Below are 20,922 nucleotides of genomic sequence, written 5' to 3' on the forward strand. Positions count from 1 at the left end.
GCGTTTGCCTTGCAAGCAGCCGATCCAGGACCAAAGGTGGTTGGTTCGAACCCCGGTGTCCCATATGGTCCCCCGTGCCTGCCAGGAGCAATTTCTGAGCAGACAGCCAGGAGTATCCCCTGAGCACTGCCAGGTGTGGCCCAAAAAACAAAAAAATAAAATAAAATAAAAAAATAAAGGTCTGAAAGAATTCACTAATGAATCCATCAAGGCCTGGTTTTTGTTTTTCGGAAGCCTTCTGATTACCATTTCAATTCCCCCAATAGTTATAGGTCTGTTCAGATATTCCAGATCATCGTGGTTCAATCTAGTGAGGTTATAAGAGTCCAAGAATTTATCTATTTCTTCCAGGTTCTAGTTTTGTGACGTAAGTTACTCAAAGCAAACTGAGTATCTTTTGAATTTCTACAGTATCTTTAGTAATCTCTCCCTTTTCATTTCTAAGTTAGTTTATTAAATTTCTCTTTCTTTCACTGCAAGTCTTGGTAATGGTGTATATATCTTGTTTATTTTATTTTTCAAAGAACTAACTTGCTTTCATTTATTTTTTGGATTGTTTTTTGTAGCTTCCAGTTCATTAATTTCATTACATTATTTCCTTCCAACTGCTTTTGTTTGTTTGTTTATTTTGGTTCACTCTGTTGGTCATTTTCCAATGTTTTTGTTTGTTTATGTTTTGGGGTCACGCTCAGCAGTGCTTAGGGGTTACTCCTGGCTCTATACTCAGAAATCACTCCTGGCAGGCTTGGGGAACCATATGGGATGACGGGATTCGAACCACAGTCCTTCTGCATGCAAGGCAAAGGCCCTAACTCCATGCTATCTCGCCAGCCCCCATTTTCTGATTTTTTTTGGGGGGCACACCCATTATGCTCAGGGGTTACTCCTGGCTAAGCGCTCAGAAATTGCCCCTGGCTTGGGGGGACCATATGGGACGCCGGGGGATCGAACCGCGGTCTTTCCTTGGCTAGAGCTTGCAAGGCAGACACCTTACCCCTAGCGCCACCTCACCGGACCCCCATTTTTCAATTTTTAAAACTATGCTGCTAATATATTTATGTAGATTCTTTATTCCTTCCTGATGAATGCTTGCAAAGCTATTATATTTTCCTTTTAATATTGCTTTTGCTGTGTCCCACAAATTCTGGTAATTTGTGTTTTCATTCTCATTTGTTTCCAGGAATCTTTTGTCTCTTATCCACTGGCTGTTCAGTAGTAAGTGTTTAATTTCCATGTGTTAAAATTCTTTCTCATTATCTGTTTGTAACTCACTTCTAATTTCAGAACATGATGATCTGAGAAGGTAGTTGATACCATTTCTATTCTCATGATTTTATGAGGCATGTTTTGTGGGCCAGCATGTGGTCTATCTTGGAGAATGTCCCATGTGCAATGAATAAAAATGTGTATTCAGCTTTTGGGAGATGGAGAACCCTATACACATATATATTAAGCCACTCTCTTCTATTTCTTCCTTCAGTGCCCAAATTGTTGAATTTTAGCTTGGTTGACCTATCAAGGGCAATGTTGAAATTTCCAACCAGGTTTGTGTTGTTATTGATGTCTTTCTTCAAATATCAACCATTATTTTAAGTATTTTCCTGGCCCCTCATTGGATGCATATATGTTCAGGAGTGTGATTTCTTCCTGTTCCACGTATCCCTTGATCATTAAGAAATGTCCATCTCTGTCTCATACCTTTTTAAGCTTAAAGTTTGTGTTGCCTGACACTAGCATGGTCACCCCAACCTTTTTAAGGAATTTGTTTGCTTGAATGACTTTGAGTCTATTTGCTCTGACTATTCAGTTGTGTTTCCTACAGGAAGCAAAATGTAGGATTCAATACTTGGATCCATTGTGCCACTATGTGTCCCTCTTACTTGATGCATTTAGTCCATTGATGTTGAGAGAGATGGTTGTCGTGGAATTAAATATATGTCTTTATAGGAGTTTGTTGCATTTGCTGGATTTGCCTTGCCTTAAAGCAGTGGTCCTCAAACTATGGCCCGCGGGCCACATATTGCATTTGCATCTGTTTTGTTTCTTCATTGCAAAATAAGATCTATGCAGTGTGCATAAGAATTCATTCGTAAGTTTTGTTTTTACTATAGTCAGACCCTCCAGTGGTCTGAGGGACAGTGAACTGGCCCCCTGTTGAAAAAGTTGGAGGACCCCTGCCTTAAAGTATACCCTTCAGCTCTTCTTTTAAGTTTTGTTTTGAGTCTGTAAAGTTTCTGAGATATTTTTTTTATCCATGAAGCTCTATATCCCTCATTCAAACCTGAATGAAAGCCTGGCTTGGTGAAGTATCTTTGGCAAAGTATTCATTTCATTGAGTTTTGTCACTATATCCCACCATATCTTTGTGCCTTGAGAGTTACTTGTGATAAATCTACTGTAAAACTTAAGAATGCCTCTTTGTGGGCCCGGAGAGATAGCACAGCGGCGTTTGCCTTGCAAGCAGCCGATCCAGGACCAAAGGTGGTTGGTTCGAATCCCGGTGTCCCATATGGTCCCCCGTGCCTGCCCGGAGCTATTTCTGAGCAGACAGCCAGGAGTAACCCCTGAGCACCGCCGTGTGTGGCTCAAAAAAAAACAAAAAAAAAAGAATACCTCTTTGTATATAATTTCCCTTTTTCATCATGTTGCTTTCAGTATTCTACTCCTATCTTGGTTTTCATCATTGCGATTAGTATGTGCCTTGAGGTGCTTTTCTTTGGATCTCTTTCAAGTGTTACTCTTCCAGTATCCAGGATGTGGTTTCATTAAATCTTTAGGTCTGGGAATTTCTCAGCAATGTCCTTGATTGTTGATTCTTCCTTGGAATTTTCTTATTGACTGCTCTGGGTTCCCAATAATTCTTATGTTGCTTATATTGGGTTTATCCCAGCGTTCTACTGTTGTCTGTTCACTTTCTTTGAGTTTTTTTTTTTCTCCCAGCCTCTTCTGTTGTATGGTGGTGCTATTCAGCTCATCTTCTACTCCTCAGCGGCTATTACTCTGCTGGTGAGGTTGTGAGGCTTTCCAGTGACCTTTTCATTTCACCTACCATGTTTTTCAGCCCTGATATTTCTATTTGAAGTTTTCTCATGTCTACTCTCATATCCTCTCATGGGCTCTCCATTCCATCACTTCTTTTTTTATGTTTGTTTGTTTGGTTGGTTGGTTTTTTGGTTTTTCGAGCCACACTCTTTTGATGCTCAGAAATTGTCCCTGGCTGGGGTGGGGGGGAACCATATGGGATGCCGGGGGATCAAACCGCGGTCACGATCTTTCCTTGGCTAGCGCTTGCAAGGCAGACACCTTACTTCTAGCGCCACTTTGCAGGCCCCTCCATTCCATCACTTCTTTCAGTTCTTTGAACATCCTTAAAATTTCCTCTCTAAAGTCCTGATCAGATAAATATGTTGGTGTCCAGTGATGTTGGGACTCCAGAATCAGTATCTTCTGTCACAAGGTGTGGTGGAGTTCTGTGTAGCTTTCCCATTGTGAACATTTTATGGTATTGTTAAGTACCATACGTGTTGTGGTGCTGCTCAACAACACAGCCACAGAGCAAAGCAAAGGGTGGTTGCACTCTTTCTGGCCTCACACACCTCAGCTGGATTCCAACTGGGGCTTTATTATCCCCCAAACTCCACCTACAACCGACAGACAGCTGCATCTGGGTTCAAGTCCCAGAGGTTCAATTCCAACTCATGCTTTTTAAATCCGATCTCTGGCCACTGCCTATGGCCGCTCCTGCTGTTCTCACACCTCAGCTGAATTCAAACTGGGGCTTTATTTCCCAACATTTTAAAATCATATCCAATGTCTTTTAACCAGAGGCTAATGTGTAAAATTGTTTCCCAGTGCCAGAGCTGTCATCTAAAGAGGATCTAGCTGTTCTCTCAAGATGAGGTAAACATAACAGAGAGATAGCATAGTGTATTCACTGTCTAAATATGTTCTTGCTAAAGATCATAAAGACACTATTTTGAAAAAGAATTAAGTCATTTATTCTTCTTTTGTCCAATTAGAAACCATATTTGTACAGTCATTGGCACAACATTCCTGTGCACCTTACTTTTTTTCTCTTTTTTTGCCAATGCCGATGGCGGGGTATTGGGAAAAGTTTTCAATTAGCAATGATCGCACCTCGGATAAACCTCATTGGCTATGATACTGCCACTGCACAAAGCTGTACCTTATTTCTAAAGAGTCATTATCAAAAATAGCAAACAAGGCATCACTCCATATATATATATATATATATATATATATATATATATAATTTCTAAATTTACATAATAAAATGACAGCCAGGAAACTACTTTACTGTTTGAGTCAAATAAGAAATCCTAACTGTTGGTTTAATAGGGGGAGCTCTAAACACTGGAGACTCCAGAGTCCAAATCCTGCTACCTGCACACACTCCTAAGTGAGAATCTATTCCTCAATGTTCTACAACTAGAAATGGATCTGAAATAAAATGCCTAAAAGAGGATGGATATACAAAACCAGTCAAAATACATAAAGTAATCACAGTATCTACTTATTGCTTAATAAAATGTAGACTAAATCATTGTTAAAAATACTTAACACAGGACCTCTGGCAGCAAAATACAAAATTGGCAGCAAAATACAAAATATTCACTCTATAGTTCATGAGCCCTGATTTCTCTAAGCAGAAGCAATAGGATGTTAACTATTGTAGCTATACATTTTTTTCATTGTTTTCAATATTTTCAAATACATTGCCCTATTAATGCCTTCACAAGAAGAACATTATAAAACTGGAATTCTTTCCTTTAAAAAAAACTATGAGGGGCTGGTGAATTGGCGCTAAAGGTAAGGTGTCTGCCTTGCAATCGCTAGCCAAGGAAGGACCACAGTTCGATTCCCCAGCGTCCCATATGGTCCCCCCAAGCCAGGGGCGATTTCTGAGCGCATAGCCAGGAGTAACCCCTGAGCATCAAACGGGTATGGCCCGAAAAAACAACAAAGAAAAATATTCTTAAGATATAGCAAAAAAATCATATGAGTCTGAGAGATAGTATAATCTGTTGGATGCTTGCCTCACATGTGGTCAACCCTTCTGCATGCATACATATATATCAATCTCTTTCTATCTAAATAAAAAAAACAAGGGGGATATGAATTTAAAGAGAGTAAATCAATGATCTAACATTGTGCAATATAAGATTTGGCTCTGCAGATTTCTCCTTGCTCACTGCCATGTCTTTAGTGTCTAAAGAAACATGGTACTAAAGAAAGGACTCCTAACTGAAATAAACAAGTACCCAAGAGCATGAACTGAGCTGGAATATGAGCCTAGGTTTATATACAGCTACAGTGCCAAACTCTTTCCAATAGCCCACATTTTAATTATAATAAGTATCAAATTTTTTTAAAAGGGTGTTTAAAAAAACCTGTTTTCCACCAATTAAAAAAAATAAATTTGTCCTCAAGAAAGAGATTTCATACAAGTAACTGAATTCAGGTCAGCAACATCCCAAATACTAACTACATGTAGACAACAATAGCCGGACATAATGTACTTTTACAGAAAGGCATGACTGAATGGTCTGTCTAGAGGACTTCAGTTAGGAATTCAGTCAGCAATTCTCACACTCTAGGGTGAAGAAAGTTGAACTATTTATTAATGAGCATAGAACAAAGTTTTTCCCATGATTTTTCTTTGTTTTAGGGTCACACCAGCAGTGTTCCAGGATACTCCTGACTTGGTGCTGGGGTCCATGTTTCCCAAGCAATGCTCAATGCACCCGTGAAGTGCCAAGGATCAAATCTGGACCTCTTGCCTACAAAGTGTGTCCTCCAGCACCTTGCCCAGTCCAAGATTTCTTCATTGTAAGAAAATATTACTTGGGCCCGGAGAGATAGCACAGCGGCGTTTGCCTTGCAAGCAGCCGACCCAGGACCAAAGGTGGTTGGTTCGAATCCCGGTGTCCCATATGGTCCCCCGTGCCTGCCAGGAGCTATTTCTGAGCAGAGAGCCAGGAGTAACCCCTGAGCAACGCCGGGTGTGGCCCAAAAACCAAAAAAAAAAAAAAAAAGAAAATATTACTTAAAGTTAATGATGGAACCTCTAGAATCTCAAACATTTTAATTTGCCACCAATTTTTGTTGACCAGTTCACACAGAATCTGATACCTATAATGGCCTCCCACAAAAAGCCACTGAATGTAGATTCTCAGAAATGAAAGGAAACTTTCACCTTACCCAATTTGAGAATTTCCCCCTCAAGCTATTGACTAGTCTCATTCTAACTCCCTTACAGGAGGAAGAAGTTAAAGAAGTTAAAGATCCCAAGATTTCCTTCACCAAGTCCAGTATTCAAAGGTTCAGGAATTCTCTCCCCTCTGCTGTAAACTAGTCCTGACAAGCAATATTCAACAGCAGTCTGGTCTGTGGAAAAAAAATAAGTCCAACTTTTCATACAGATGACAAACCAGCCTTCATGTATCTGCAGACATCTGTTCTATCCTGTCTTCTCATTTCTTACTTTTCTCAGGCTAAATAAATACTTCCAGTTCTGCTCCCTTCCCTCAGATGACAAGGCATTAAGTTTCCTAGCTTTTCTGTTCACAGTCCTCTCCACAGTGTCTGGTCAAAGTTCCTATTGAAAAGAACTGGCAGAGCAGGACCCAGATTTCAGGGGAGGGTCTGGTCCCTGCAGAGCCAGGTGAGATAACTCTATCTCCTGACCTGCTAAGTGCCCAGGGGCTAGGCTTTGAGGCCTTCTTCTGGGCTCACTGCTGTGTCCCCAGTGCCCAGCACATACCAGCTGGTATCCAGAAGGCCTCTGTCGTTGTTTGTGGTTTGTTGCTTCAGATCCTCAATGTGTCTTCAGCCTGCCTAGTGTTTTCTGGCAGTCACTGAGCAGTTATTGACTCAGACTGAAGCCTACTGTCAACTGAATCCTTGCCGTTTCCTCCCAAGTGCTGCTGTGCCAACTTTTCTTATTCCCAACTGTGTCTTGATTTTTCTCAAACCAGGTGCAACACTATAGACTAGACTCTTAGTTTTCACTTACGGTGCATTCTTGGAAGCAAATAATTTCTCTATTGGCACGTAAAAGACAGAAAAGATGGCTACCTCCAAAGAGGGATTTCTACAGGGCAAGAGGGAGAGCTTTACTTTTCAGCATATTTCCTTTTGCATCTTTATATTCTGTATTCTAGGAGTTTTTTTGTTTGTTTGTTTTGTTTTGTTTTTAAGAAAAGGAGACAGAAAACCCAATAAATTCTTTTTTTAAAAAAATTTTTAAAGAGACATAAAACCCAATAAACTTAACATAAAAGAAAAGTAAACATTTTTTTTTCTTTTTTTGGACAACACTAGGCAGTTCTCGGGGGGTGGGGGTTACTCCTGGCTCTAAGCTCAGGAATCAGTCCTGGAGGGGTATGAGGGACTATATGGGATGCTAGGGATAGAATCCAGGTTGGCAGCATGCAGGACAAGTGTCCTACCCACTGTACTATACCTAGGGCCAAAAAAGACAATTTTTTCTCCCTGACTGAATCTACCTATCTTTCATGTTTGAACTGTTTTGGAACCTAAATCTAAATCTAAATCCCCTTAACTTTTTCATTATCGCCCCACCTTTCAGCACATAACAATCATTGTTTTCCCTAAAATATCAATAACATGAAATTATCAGCTCATATATGCTCTGTTTAGGTATTGTGTGTGTGTGTGTGTGTGTGTGTTTTACAAATTAAAACAATTCTGGAAAGTTAACTCTTCAGTCTGCAGTTTCCACAATTCTGGAAAGTTAACTCTTCATAGTGTATCCTCGGCAAATATTTTAGTTAACTATTTATCTGAAGAAGATCAAATAATATCAACCAATAGTCAGTCATTTCTTTTATGAAAAACATTGCCTAGCAGTGGTCCTCAAACTATGGCCCACGGGCCACATACTGTATTTGTTCCCATTTTGTTTCTTCACTTCAAAATAAGATATATGCATTGTGCATAGGATTTTGTTCATCGTTTTTGTTTTTACTATAGTCTGGTATCCCAATGGTCTGAGGGACAGTGAAATGGCCCCTGTTTAAAAAGTTTGAGGACCACTGGAATGTAAAGAAGAATATGTGGTCAGCTGGAGTGTTAATGACCTCAATAACCATTTCTTATTGTAAAACAAAGGTCAGAGCAATAGCATTGCAAGGAGGGCATTTGCCTTGCAAGAGGCTAACCTAGGTTCGATCCCTAGAATCCCACAAGGACAACCCCCACCCCCCAAGTCTGCCAGGAATAATTCCCGAGAATAAAGCCAGGAGTGACCCCTGAGCTCTGCTGGGTATGACCCAAAAACAAAAATAAAAGAAACCAACATTTGTGTGTGTGTGTGTGTCTGTGTGTGTGTCTCGGTGTGTCTGTGTGTGTGTGTGTCTGTGTGTGTGTCTGTGTGTGTGTGTGTGCTGGGTATGACCCAAAAACAAAAATAAAAGTAACCAACGTGTGTGTGTGTCCCAAAAACAAAAATAAAAGAAACCAACGTGTGTGTAAAACAAAATAAATTAATAAAAAACAAAAGTGAGTTCATTTCCCTCCCAAGTTACTCTTATCCAATCTTTAATTATAGAAATAATGTTGTTTGTAATATGTCACCACCCTATGACCTTGGACACAGATATAGTTATGAAGCACTCATAAAAGAAGAGTGGACAGTAGAAATGTGGGCCAGAAAGATTAAACTTCCAAGTATTGTAACAGAAGTGCAATAAGAGAGTACCCAGTTATTTATAAACATAGAAATTCTACATGTGAATGCCTTCAAGTAGATAAGTTTATGTTTAATCCTGAGCAAGCATTTGGTTTAAGCATCATAAGAAATAATCATAGCAAAGAACTCTTCAAAAGGTTATTTTGAAGTGTTTATTATTTGATCTAATAATACCATCAAGCTAAAATATTATGAGTGCAGATCAGTGTGAGTGCTGCCAATTTTTAAGAGTAAATAAAAAGTAGGGATTCAGTACAAGAAAAATATAACTATATAACTGATGATCATTTCAGCTAATATTTACTGAGTTTAAATACATATTTGCCAAATCTTTTTTTTTTTTTTTTTTTTGGTTTTTGCTTTTTGGGCCACACCTGGTGTGGGTGTTACTCCTGGCCATGCGCTCAGAAATCGCTCCTGGCTTGGGGACCATATGGGGCACCAGAGACCGAACCGAGGTCTGTCCTGGGTAAGCCTTGTGCAAGGCAAACGCCCCACTGCTGTGCTATCGCTCTGGCCCCAATATTTGCCAAATAATTTTTTTTTTTTTTTGGTTTTTGGGCCACACCCGGCGGTGCTCAGGGGTTACTCCTGGCTGTCTGCTCAGAAATAGCTCCGGGCAGGCACGGGGGACCATATGGGACACCGGGATTCGAACCAACCACCTTTGGTCCTGGATCGGCTGCTTGCAAGGCAAACACCGCTGTGCTATCTCTCTGGGCCCTTTAAAAAAAACCTTTATACTTGGAAATAGCTTTTAACAAGCTATAGACATCATTGACTTGTAAACCTTTTCTTTTTCAGCATGAGTTGAATAGCTTTTCTATAAGCACGTTTAAAAACATTACCTATTAATATTTATTATGTAATAATACCCGTCTCCATGCATTAACAATTTCTCTGTATTTCTCTGCCCAGACTAATACAAGGCCTAGAAAATGGGAGAAATGAAATAACTGTAACTTGAAAGATTTTATACTGGCCGTTTGAGCTTTGAAAGAACACTAATAATAATAATAATAATAATAATAATAATAATAATAATAATAATAATAATAGCTAAGTATTTTTATTTAGTCCAATATTTTTTCTTTCCCCAAGAAACAACTGTCCCATCGCTCCCCACCCTATCTTGTCTCTATTCTGCAAAGCACAATCGGTCTTTTGAGCACTGGCTATCCTTTCAAGCCAATTCCCTGTGCCCTGAGCCATTTTCCATACTGGAGAGTGGTCCAGAAAAACTCCCTCAGCCCTTGCACGTATATGTGATGGATGGATGGATGGATGGATGGATGGATGGATGGATGGATGGATGGATGGATGGATGGATGGATGAAGCTTTGCATGCAGGCAAGTCTGACCTCGCTCTGGACAGGTCAGCCATGCAATTTCTCTGAACATTCGTTTCCCTCTTAGGAAAATGTAAACAAGAATGCTACTCATGTGAGTCCTGGTGCTTGAATATTGAAAATTGAATCCTAAAATTTCAATAACATGAAATTATTAGCTCTTTTGTGCTTTGTTTAGGTGTATGTATATATACATATATATACATATATATATATATATATTTCATATGTGTGTGTGCTTTACAAATAAATACAGTTCTGGAAAGTTAACTCTTCAGTCTGCGATTTCTTCAATGGGTAACCATAAAAATTTAGTTAAATGTTGGGCCGGAGCGATAGTGCAGCAATAGGGCGTTTGCCTAACTTTTGGTCCACGCCTGGCACACGACACCCTAAGTATGGGTGCATGCCTAGTGCATGGGACCCTAGGTGTTAGTACACGCCTGGGACATGCCGACCCTCAGAGCAGCCCCATGCCCACCTACCCCACTCTTCCTGGGGCTCCCTTTCACACCCACGACTAAGAGCGCCTGGCACCCCACAGCTGACCCCCAGACTCCAAAGAGGCCAGCTTGTAGGGGGAGCCCCAGGGGAGCATCAGCAGCCCCCCATCCTGGGCCGAGCGGTCCTCTCCCTCGCTGGCCAGGCCCGGGGCCTGCAAGCAGCTCCGCGGTCCCCGTGCCCCGGCCCCCTAGGGCCCCCCAGGTCCTCACCCGGCCGCCGGCCCCACCGCTCGGCCCAGAGCAGGCGCAGGTCGCCCTCGGCGCGCACGAAGAGCAGCAGCAGCAGCAGCAGCAGCAGCGCGCCCAGCGCCAGCGCCCAGCTCATCGCGGCGGCAGCTGCGCCCCGAGACCGGACAGCGGCTCCCCGGGCCCTGCACAGCGCGAGGGCGACGCGGGCACCGCCCCGGGAAGCGGACTGGCCCGGCCGGGACACGCCCCGCAGCATCGGCCCGGGGTGCGGCCCTCCTCTGCCGGTGCACCCTGGGACTCGCTCGGGGAGCTGGGCTGGCTGCGCTGGGCTGGCATCACCAGCTTGAAGGGTGGCTGCCTTTGATTTATTCATTTTTCGCACTCAAAATAAGTCGAATAGGAGTCCGACAACGCCCGCCTTTTACTCCCTTCCTTGCACAACTGCAGAAGAAATGAAACTTGGATTGAGTCTCTGTTTTTTTACTTTGCTCTTTCTGTCTTACTGGGAAGTTTTTGATCTGGATTTTAAATATATGTACATAGATGCATATGTGTATACTATCTTGATTTAGGTATTTGTTTATATGTATATAAATATTTTATATTTCTGTCAGATTATATTATTATAGGTGTATAATATTTATATCATATAATACAATAGGATATTATTTGTTGTTATATCATTTTTAGATCATATTTAATTCTGATGTTTGATTAATTATGATTAATTTAATTTTGATGTTAATTATATTTTAAATGTCTATGATTCATTTATGATTTATATATTCAATTATAATATTTAAAGATGACATCGATATATCATATTTATTTTTATTTATAAACATTTATATATGAATATATTTTTATATATTTATATATTTTAATATATCTTGATTTTTTATATAGTTTATATATATATCTTGATTTTTTTTTTTTAAAGCACCATGATTACAAGCATGTTTGTAGTTGGGTTTTAGTTACCGTATTTTCCGGCATATGAGACGACTGGTCATATAAGACAGCCCCCTAACTTTGCAGTTAAAACATAGGTTTAGGCCTCTATTCGCTGTATCAGACAGAACGTTCCTGTGCTGCAACTGTATGTCCCACAGTGAGCCAATCACAACAAGCAAAGGTGCCAAGGTTCTACTGGAATAGGCTTCCTCTCTGACTCTGGCCCATCTGAGCAGGCTTTTGACAGTGTAGATTCGGGTCCAGAACATTGTCTCATTTGCATGCATCAGAGCCTGCTTGGATTGACTGACTTAGAGAGGTGGTGCGAGCAGCCTGGCAGTAATTGGTGCAGGATCGAGTTGGAAAATTTGTTTTGTGGCAATATTCAGACAATTTTCGTTGAGCAGCATATTGAAACATTTTTCGGGATATACTCGGCATATAAGACGACCCTCGATTTTCGGTTGACTTTTTTTTTGTTTCAAAAGTCGTCTTATACGTCGGAAAATACGATATAGAAAATGAAATTGTTCAGCCTGGGGAAGAGCCCCAAGAAAGGGCACCAGGAGGAGCCAGAGAGACAGCACAGCAGGCTTTGCACGAGGACAGCCTGGTTTGACACACACCCCAGCATCCCATAGGATCCCCCACAACCTGCCTGGAGTGATTTCTGAGCATAGAGCCAGAAGGAACTCCTCAGTGCCCACTGAGTGTGGCCCAAAAACCAAAAAAGGAAAAAACAAAAAACAAAAAAAACTGTCATTTTCCTTCTTGAAACAGGACAATTCACAATAATCAGAAAAGTAAACTTAGGCTAAAGCAACATTTTAATGCCACTTGAAAGAGACTTTTTGTCATCATCTCCCTGACTGAGGCAAGGAAAGTGCTCAGTTTAGCTTCTGTAACTCTTTAAAAAAGGCTAAAGTCTGGCTTTTGCCATTACGTTCGCAACTTTAAACTTTTTCTGCTTTGTATTAACACCAAAAAGCTCTGTCCAATACTGAAAAAGCAAACCAACAAATTCAATTTTCAACCAACTGATTTTGTAGCCAATCACTGGAGTTACAGAAATTCTAACTTCATTTTCCCATATTCCTTACTAGGTCTTGCAGAGTGGGCATATACATTCAGAATTTACCCCCAAGGGCTGGAGCAATAGTACAGCATGCTTGCCTTGCATACAGCCAACCCAGGTTTGACCGCCAACTTCCCATAATATCCCCCCTGCGCGTGTCAGGAGAGATTTCTGAGCACAGAGTCAGGAGTAACCCCTGAGCGCCTCCGTGGGTGGTACCAAAACCAAAACAAATCCAACAAATAAAGCTCCAGAGCAGGCAAGTGGAACTGCTTGGCTCTCACCCAGACCCGTCTGCTGGGCCCAGGATTCCATGGAAGTAAAGCCACGTGGTGAGCGGCCTGGGAGAAGCCCAGCGTCTGGACAGTTGGTCTTAGGTAGTGGGATAAATTGGGGAAGTCCACAGCATATTCACGCTTGGACAATTTGATGGTAGGATAAAAAATTTAAAAAGGAGATAAAAACAGCGAAGCCCAATTGAAAAATTTTATTTAAAACCACCTGCATTAACTTTGTTTCAGGAGTATCTCTTGGTCTCAGTCATTTTCTTGCTGATTTAAGTGTGCTTTATAGTTTTCCATCATTAATGTTTCCAATTGCATGATGTTTTACTGTGTGTTTTAAGAGAGTAGCCTGTTTTGAAAATGTAATTTTGTTTAGGGACAGGTTAATGAGTAGGAACAGGACGTTCCAGGGGGAAAATGCTTGGTTAAATAGCATTGACTAAGAACGTTTGATTAATAGGAACAAGGACATTCCAGGATAGGACTTGGTAAATTAGCATTAAGAAAATTTTAAGCTACCAGTATATTTTGCAGAAAAGTTATGTTTTGGGAAAGGACCGATACTTTTAAGTTCTCACTTTGAACTTTGTTGCTATGGGAATATTAAGCTCCAGCCTTTAGCCAAAGGTAGAAGCCAGGAAAACAAAGGATAACCTATGCTCTTTTTGTTTTTGTAAAGAAAGGGGCAGATGTTACTCCCCTCCCCCAATTTCCTGTTTTGCTCACCTTTAGAGGCAGGCCTGCCCACACCTGGGAGGGGTCTTTGGCTTTCTGTTTAGCTGACCTAGAGAGGCCAAAAGTGGGGGTGCTGGTGGGGGGAGATAGATTGGGGAAGATTGAGCTAGAGGTTTGGGAGAGAGGTTTTCAAAGCAAGAGAGGTGGCTGCTAGAGACAGGTTTGAAGGCAGGGCTACTTGTGGAGCAGGCTTAAAAGGTCACGCAGGGGTCTTCAAACTATGGCCCGCGGGCCACATATTGTATTTATTCCCATTTTGTTTCTTCACTTCTAAATAAGAGATATGCAGTGTGCATAGAAATTTGTTCATAATTTTTGTTTTTACTATAATCTGGCCCTCCAACAGTCTGAAGGACAGTGAACTTGCCCCCTGTTTAAAAAGTTTGAGGACCTCTGGCAGAGCTTAGGAGCCATACATGGTGGCTAGGGCCTGAATAAAGTTGATATGTCCTGAAACCTGACTACCTGCGGATCATTTCCTTGCCATCACCCTGAGACCGCTGGCTGGAGGGGGTTGAAGCCCTGAGCCAGCCGAAAAAGGCCTCTCTCTCCACCCATCCCACCACCAAGGACTTTATAATTAATATGTTTTTCAGTAAAGGCCTCTAATTATTTAGAGAGGCCCCTATGGGCCCAGTGATCACAAGATTTGTAAGGACGATTCTCTGAGTAATGTTCTCAGGGAAAATGGTCTTAACAGTTCTAGCTGAGGCCCAGACCTAGAGTACAGCCTTGCATGAGACCAAGCAGAGTTCAACCCACCCCAGGGCATTCACCCCAGTGCATGGTCCCCCATGCACTTTGAAGAATTATTCTTGAATGCAGAACCAGGTGTAACACCCAGAGCACCACAAAAAGCAAAACAAACAAATTACTGTTGGGTGTATCTGGGAAGATGATGTACAGCACCTTGCACCAAGCCACCATGTTTGGTCCTTTGCTTTCCTGGAACCCCACGGGGAGTAATTCCTGAGGAGCACAGACTCAGGAGTAATCCCTGAGCATGTTGGGTGTGTTCTCCCAACCCCCCAAAATAAGTTCTACTTGAGTTCATCAGAAGAATTTGAACGTGAGCCTATCTATTTTGCATCTTTTTTCCAAAACCAAGATGAACTCAACAAACCGTTCGATCAATTTTCACACTCACACCCTACTCCACCAAATTAACCCAGTCACTGAATAGGATTGTCCTCGTATTTGGTTAAGTTTGGAAAGCAGGGCCTGGAGTGACAGTGCAGAGAGTGGGGAACTTGGCTTGCATAAAGCCAACCCAGGTTCACTGCTTGGCATCCTCTATGTTCTTCTCCTCAGCCCCAGTACCTACAATTGCCCAGATACCAATGGGTACGGCCCAAAATCCAAAATGTAAAATCAACTTGGAAAGCATGTTTTGCTATCTAGAGAGGGCAGTTTCTGCTACTGTCCCAGTGGTCTTGTGAATTCTAGTGCCGGGAAATGGATAAACCAGCAGCTACAAATAATTGTTTAAGGCAGTGTAAATAAAAAAATATCTGGGGCTGGAGCAATTGCATAGCAGGTAGGGCATTTGTCTTGCATGTGACTGGCCAGGGTTTGATACCTGGCATCCCATACAGTCCCCTGAGCCTGCCAAGAGTAATTTCTGAGTGCACAGCCAGGAGTAACTCATCAGCACCGCCAGGCATTACCCAAAAAAGCAAAACAAACCAAAAAGAATATGTGTCAATTAGAAAAGATAAATGGAGAGAGTTGGTTGGCCATTGAAAGAAATATGGCACTTGGACCTGGAATGCCCCCTGGACATACTCCTTGGACTCTTCCCTCTTGTCATGCAGTAATGAAAGGAGAAAGTTGGACTGTTGAAGGGGGTCCAGAATAATGACCAGAGCAGTACCTACTGGCTAGCTGGGAGCCAGAGATAAAGCATCGGAGAAATACTGCCAGCCTATCTTTTTTAAACCCGGGTCTCCCCAGGCCCACCTCTGGCCAATGAATTTCCATCTAACTCTCTCTCTCCCTCTCCCTGGAATCCCTGGACGGCAGTGCAGGCCTCAAACACCAGGAGTACTTAGTACTTAGTTTCTTCTTTTCTTTCTCCAGCTCTCTCTCAGTCCTGGGCAGGGGCTTGCTACAAGTTGGCGTCTCTGGGTGAGCACAAGGCCCCACTCAACAGCTGGGCCATATGGATCCCTGCAAACCTTGTAGCACCAGGCCCTGGTAGCCTTGAGTCTCTGCAACCCGCAGTCCTGACAGCTCTGGGCCCCTTAGGAGTCTGTGAAGGGCATAGTGGCTCCTACAGTAATCACACACATCATTTCCTTATGAATTATTATTAGCAATTAATTCTATATTAAAACTAATATTGTTGTTGTCATTATATTGATTATTCTTTTTTATATTCATTATTCTTATATTTAGCATATATGTACATTTGTAGTCAGCCCCCATAGTTGTTCTTTCCCCTGGAGAGGTGAAAACAGTAGGCATTTTTACACTGGGGGTCCTGGAGAGCTCAGTTCCAAAGCTCTGCCTTGCCAGTCTGAGGTCCTGAGTTGGATCCCAGAACCGCCCCACATGAGCCATGCAGTGCTGTGTGGGATTCCTGATTTGCCATACAGACTACGTCTCTGGCACGGCACAGCTAAGCGTGTGTGAGTAAGCATCACAAAGAGTGCACCACAATCACATGTGTGTACTTTCCAGTCATTATTCCAAGAGCAACAAAAATGCTTCAACTACGATGAATCTGAAATTGCTATGATTTGGTTCTGAATTGCCAACAACTAGCTAAATTCTGAGGATAAATGTTTGGCCCAATTACGACTTGCAAAATCACAGAGCTCAAGTGGTTCAAAAAGGTTCTGAGATGGGAAAGGTCGAGTTTACTAGAACTCAAGCCTGGAATGTTTAAGACCCAGGGTTAGAGTGCTGATAAAATAATAACAATAATAGTAGTAATAATTTCTGTGCCTCATAATAAGTCCTGGGGATATTGCTATCCCTTCCAAGAACATTATATTTGACATATAAAGGAGCAAATATAGTATAGCTTATAATATGTGTAATATATAATGTATATGCCCCAAAAAAACAATTCTAGAGGACCAGAGATAGTACCAGAGACAAGAGTTAAGGGTCTTCCCTTGATTACAGCTGAGCCTGGCATTCCATTTGGTTCCCAGCACTTCATGTGTTATTTCTAAGCACATAACCATGAGTAAGCCCTGAGCATCACTAGGTAGGACCCCCCCAAAAAACCCTCTGCCCCAAAAATCTAAATTCTAGTTTCCAATTCTGAGGTAGTGTTTTTTCCTGTTTTCTTTTTTTTTTGGGGGGGGGGCACACGTAGCATGCCACAGGGTTTGGGGTGGGGGAGAGCTATTTCTAATTTGGTACTTAGAAGTCCCTCTCAGTGGTGCTAAGGTGACCATGTGTTTTGGGGGATGGAACTCAGTCCCCCCATGTGTCAATCATATACTCATCCCTCTGAACTATCTCACCAACTCTCAGAGCAATTTTCAATAAGATTATTCTTGTTCACATCTTGTTTGGGATAACCTGGATTTGTGGCCTGCAAATAAGTAAGTAAATAAATAAATGGAATGACATTTGCTGAGATGGAAACACAGAGTAGGAAAATTGGGGATTGGAAATTATGATTTCTGTTTTGGACATTTTAAGTCTGAGATAAGTATTAGACATTCAGAGAGCATGTGAGTTGGAATTCAAGAGACGTCAAGGCCATGTCAAGGTCAGAGATGTTAATTCCACCTACTGGAGCCTCCGAGGTTCAGATTGAATATGTGGAAGTTACCAGTAGGATGGGCAAGAAAGGAGAAGGGGGCAGTCTGGATGTTCCACCTTTAAACTGCTATCAAGGAGTGAGAGATGTAGAATGCCTGCCTCAAAGATAGGCAAGGAGTGGGAGAGGAAGGAGAAGGGGAAAACTGACAGAGGGAAGGTTGCACTGGTGAAGGGGGGGGTGTACTTTATGACTGAAACCCAACTACAAGCATGTTTGTAACTACAGTGCTTAAATAAAGATACTAAATAAAAAAAGAACTGAGCATTAACAATTGCTGAATAACACACCTTCCCCAACTCAGCAAGGATCAAAAGGAATAATAAATAAATAAATAAATAAATAAATAAATAAATAAATAAATAAATAAATAAATAATAAAGTGCTACCAAGATTCAAATTATGACAAAATTGCAATTACAGTGATTTAACTTAAGAAATGTTAAAAGTGGGCCGGGCGGTGGCGCTAAAGGTAAGGTGCCTGCCTTGCCTGCGCTAGCCTTGGGCGGACCTCGGTTCGATCCCCCGGTGCCCCATATGGTCCCCCAAGCCAGGAGCAACTTCTGAGCACATAGCCAGGAGTAACCCCTGAGCGTTACCGGGTGTGGCCCAAAAACCAAAAAAAAAAAAAAAAAAAAATGTTAAAAGTATTGTCTCATGGAGGAGGGATCTTGGTGGCAAGTGACAGAAATTTATTCAAACTAAGTGATTCTAAAAAGAAAATGGAGGACCGGGGCTGTGACTCAGCAGTAAGACATTTGCCCTCCTTGTTAGAAGAACAGAGCAAAATTTGTGGCAAAACAGAGCCCCAAGGGTGTGACTCGGTGGTTTTTCTTGCATGCATGAAGCCATGAGTTCAATTCCTGGTTGGATAAATGCCACCACGGAACCAAAATTAAAATAGACCCCCTCCTCTTGTCCCCCATATGAACACAAAATAATTACAAAAGTAGAAAAAGTTTGTTATAACCAGTAAATGATTGGAAAATAAACATATGGAGATGTAGGTGATTTATCTTTCTGTAACTTCCTCATAGTTCCAAACTGAGGATTCATCCCTTCTCGTCATGTAAACATTTGTAAATATTCGAATGTACCTGGCATATTTCGTAAGTTGAAAAACAGAGAGGTACAAAGAGATAGCTCAATGGGCTGGATACCTGCACTCTGTGCTGCTAGAGGTCCAAGTTCTATGTGAGGGCTTTTCAGACTCCCAGTACATCTTGGTGCTTTAGATATATTCCAATTTCCCAAAGAAACTGTCTTCAAACTTGTTCCTCCAAGTCTTTCATGGCCCCATTATTTACCTCCATTCATATTTTGCCCTACAGTGGTTTATGGGCTGTTTGCTTAAAAAATATTGGTGATGTTTGTAACCTTTTGAGAATGCTTGTCCTCTTTGAATGGATCACAGGAGAGGTGAAACAAAAGAAAGAACTTGGTAGAATCCTGATAGGTTAGAAATAACCAATAGTTCTGTTCTGTTCTCTGGAACTAGGGTGACCTCTGGGAACAAGACTCCAATTCTCAAAACTCCCACCAAACCATAGGCGGAGTGAGAGCATTACTACCCTTGGTAGTTACCTACCATTTTCTCTTCAGTGCTGGAATTTGATTTGATTTATATATTTGATTTATTTATTCGATTTTGTACTGCAGATATACTCACACCCAGGCATGGAAACAGGTATCTACAACTTAGTTTGTTGTACTACTAAAAGCAAAGAAATAAAGACTGTTTATTGATTTAAAAATTATGAGCTTCCCATACAAAATACTGTGCCAATAGGAACTAGAAATTGCTTCCATCCTATTATCAGATAATCTTAAGCCCTGTGGCTAGTTTATTTTTGAGCCAGTTTTGCCTTTTAAAGCAAAATATAAAAGAAAAACAAGGTACTCATTTTTTATTTAGCAAATAGTAGCAGGCCTGTACTGGTTGCTATACAAGTCTGAATTTACTTATTGATCCTAACTATTCTATAGCGTACATGTTATTATTTTTCCCCTTTTGTAGGTAGCAAAGGGTATTGTCCCACACCTAGGGCTAATTTGGGGACTGTTGTGAGAATTGAGCATGAGGCTCCTGCAGGCAAAGCACATTTTCCAGCCCTTTGAGCATCTTCCAGCACCCCTAGGATTGTCACTCACTCGCACCCCCTACCTCCATGGTAAGCTTTCTATTGAAAATCATCAGTTCTCTGGGCCTGGAGAGATAGCACAGCAGCGTTTGCCTGCAAATAGCCGATCCAGGACCAAAGGTGGTTGTTTCAAATCCCGGTGTCCCATATGGTCCCCCGTGCAAGCCAGGAGCTATTTCTGAGCAGACAGCCAGGAGTAACCCCTGAGCACTGCCGGGTGTGACCCAAAAACCAAAAAAAAAAAAAGAAAGAAAATCATCAGTTCTCAATTTTTTGAAGGTTTTTTCTTATTAATGTCTTTATTTAAACACCTTGATTACAAATATGAATTTCAGTCATGTTTCAGTCATGTAAAAAAACACACCCCTTCACCAGTGCAACATTCCCAGCACCAATATCCCAAATCTCCCTCCTCCCCACCCACCCCCACCAATACTCTAGACAGGCTTTCCACTTTCTGGTGCTCTTGGTTTATAGGGAGCCCCTTTAAGAACAGGCAGAAAATGCAGGGTTGAAATGCAGGGCCTTGTGACCGGCATAGAATTTTGTTAAAAGCAGGCAGATTTGAGAATTGATTGTTAACCATTTAAGACTCAAGGGCACCTTACAGAGAGCCATAGTCAAAGCAGGTAGCCTGGAGAAGTAAAGGTAAACATTTAAGATTCCCTTATCTGTATATTCCACCTGCCGGAGATAGGTTCCATTATCAGTACAGCCCCGACCTGATGGAGACAGAGCTCATTATCTGCACATTCCATCTCACCTGCCAATGGATCCTGTTATTCGTCCTGTTCAACATATCTACCGCTTATTGACATATTTATGAGTGGAACTGTGCTACAAAAAAGTATTTAAACCGGGCCTTGAGTTTCAATAAACAGAATTGGATTCGGTCTTGGCTGGAATCCTTTCCCCACTTTTGTCTGTCTGTCTTTGCCTTTGTGTATGCGCGATCTCCCTCCAAGAAAGAATAACCACAGGGGCACCCACGTTGGTTATTTGTTATTCCTCTATTATGTTTTTTAAACTTTATTAATTGATTGATTCATTGATTGATTGATTGATTGATTGGTTTCTGGGCCACATCCAGCAGAGCTCAGGGGTCCTCCTGGCTCTGCACTCAGAAATCTCCCCTGGAGTGGCCTTGTTCTCCGAGCTGCGTGGGCGAGGACTGTCT

General features: G+C 41.7%; 1 protein-coding gene and 1 pseudogene across 1 annotated transcript in view; both read right to left on the reverse strand.

Annotated features, from left to right (window-relative positions):
* Positions 1–10,937, reverse strand: part of DHRS7 (dehydrogenase/reductase 7) — a 30,813-nt gene extending 19,876 nt beyond the window's left edge. The window contains exon 1 of the mRNA XM_049770466.1: positions 10,797–10,937. Within this exon, the coding sequence (XP_049626423.1) occupies positions 10,797–10,911 (115 nt within the window). The 5' untranslated portion in view covers positions 10,912–10,937. The remainder of the gene's footprint in view (positions 1–10,796) is intronic.
* Positions 4,018–4,182, reverse strand: LOC126005490 (uncharacterized; annotated as a pseudogene).
* Positions 10,938–20,922: the final 9,985 nt, after the last annotated feature.

Source organism: Suncus etruscus, chromosome 3 (genome assembly GCF_024139225.1).
Source record: "Suncus etruscus isolate mSunEtr1 chromosome 3, mSunEtr1.pri.cur, whole genome shotgun sequence".
In the NCBI taxonomy this organism is placed as follows: Eukaryota; Metazoa; Chordata; class Mammalia; order Eulipotyphla; family Soricidae; genus Suncus; species Suncus etruscus.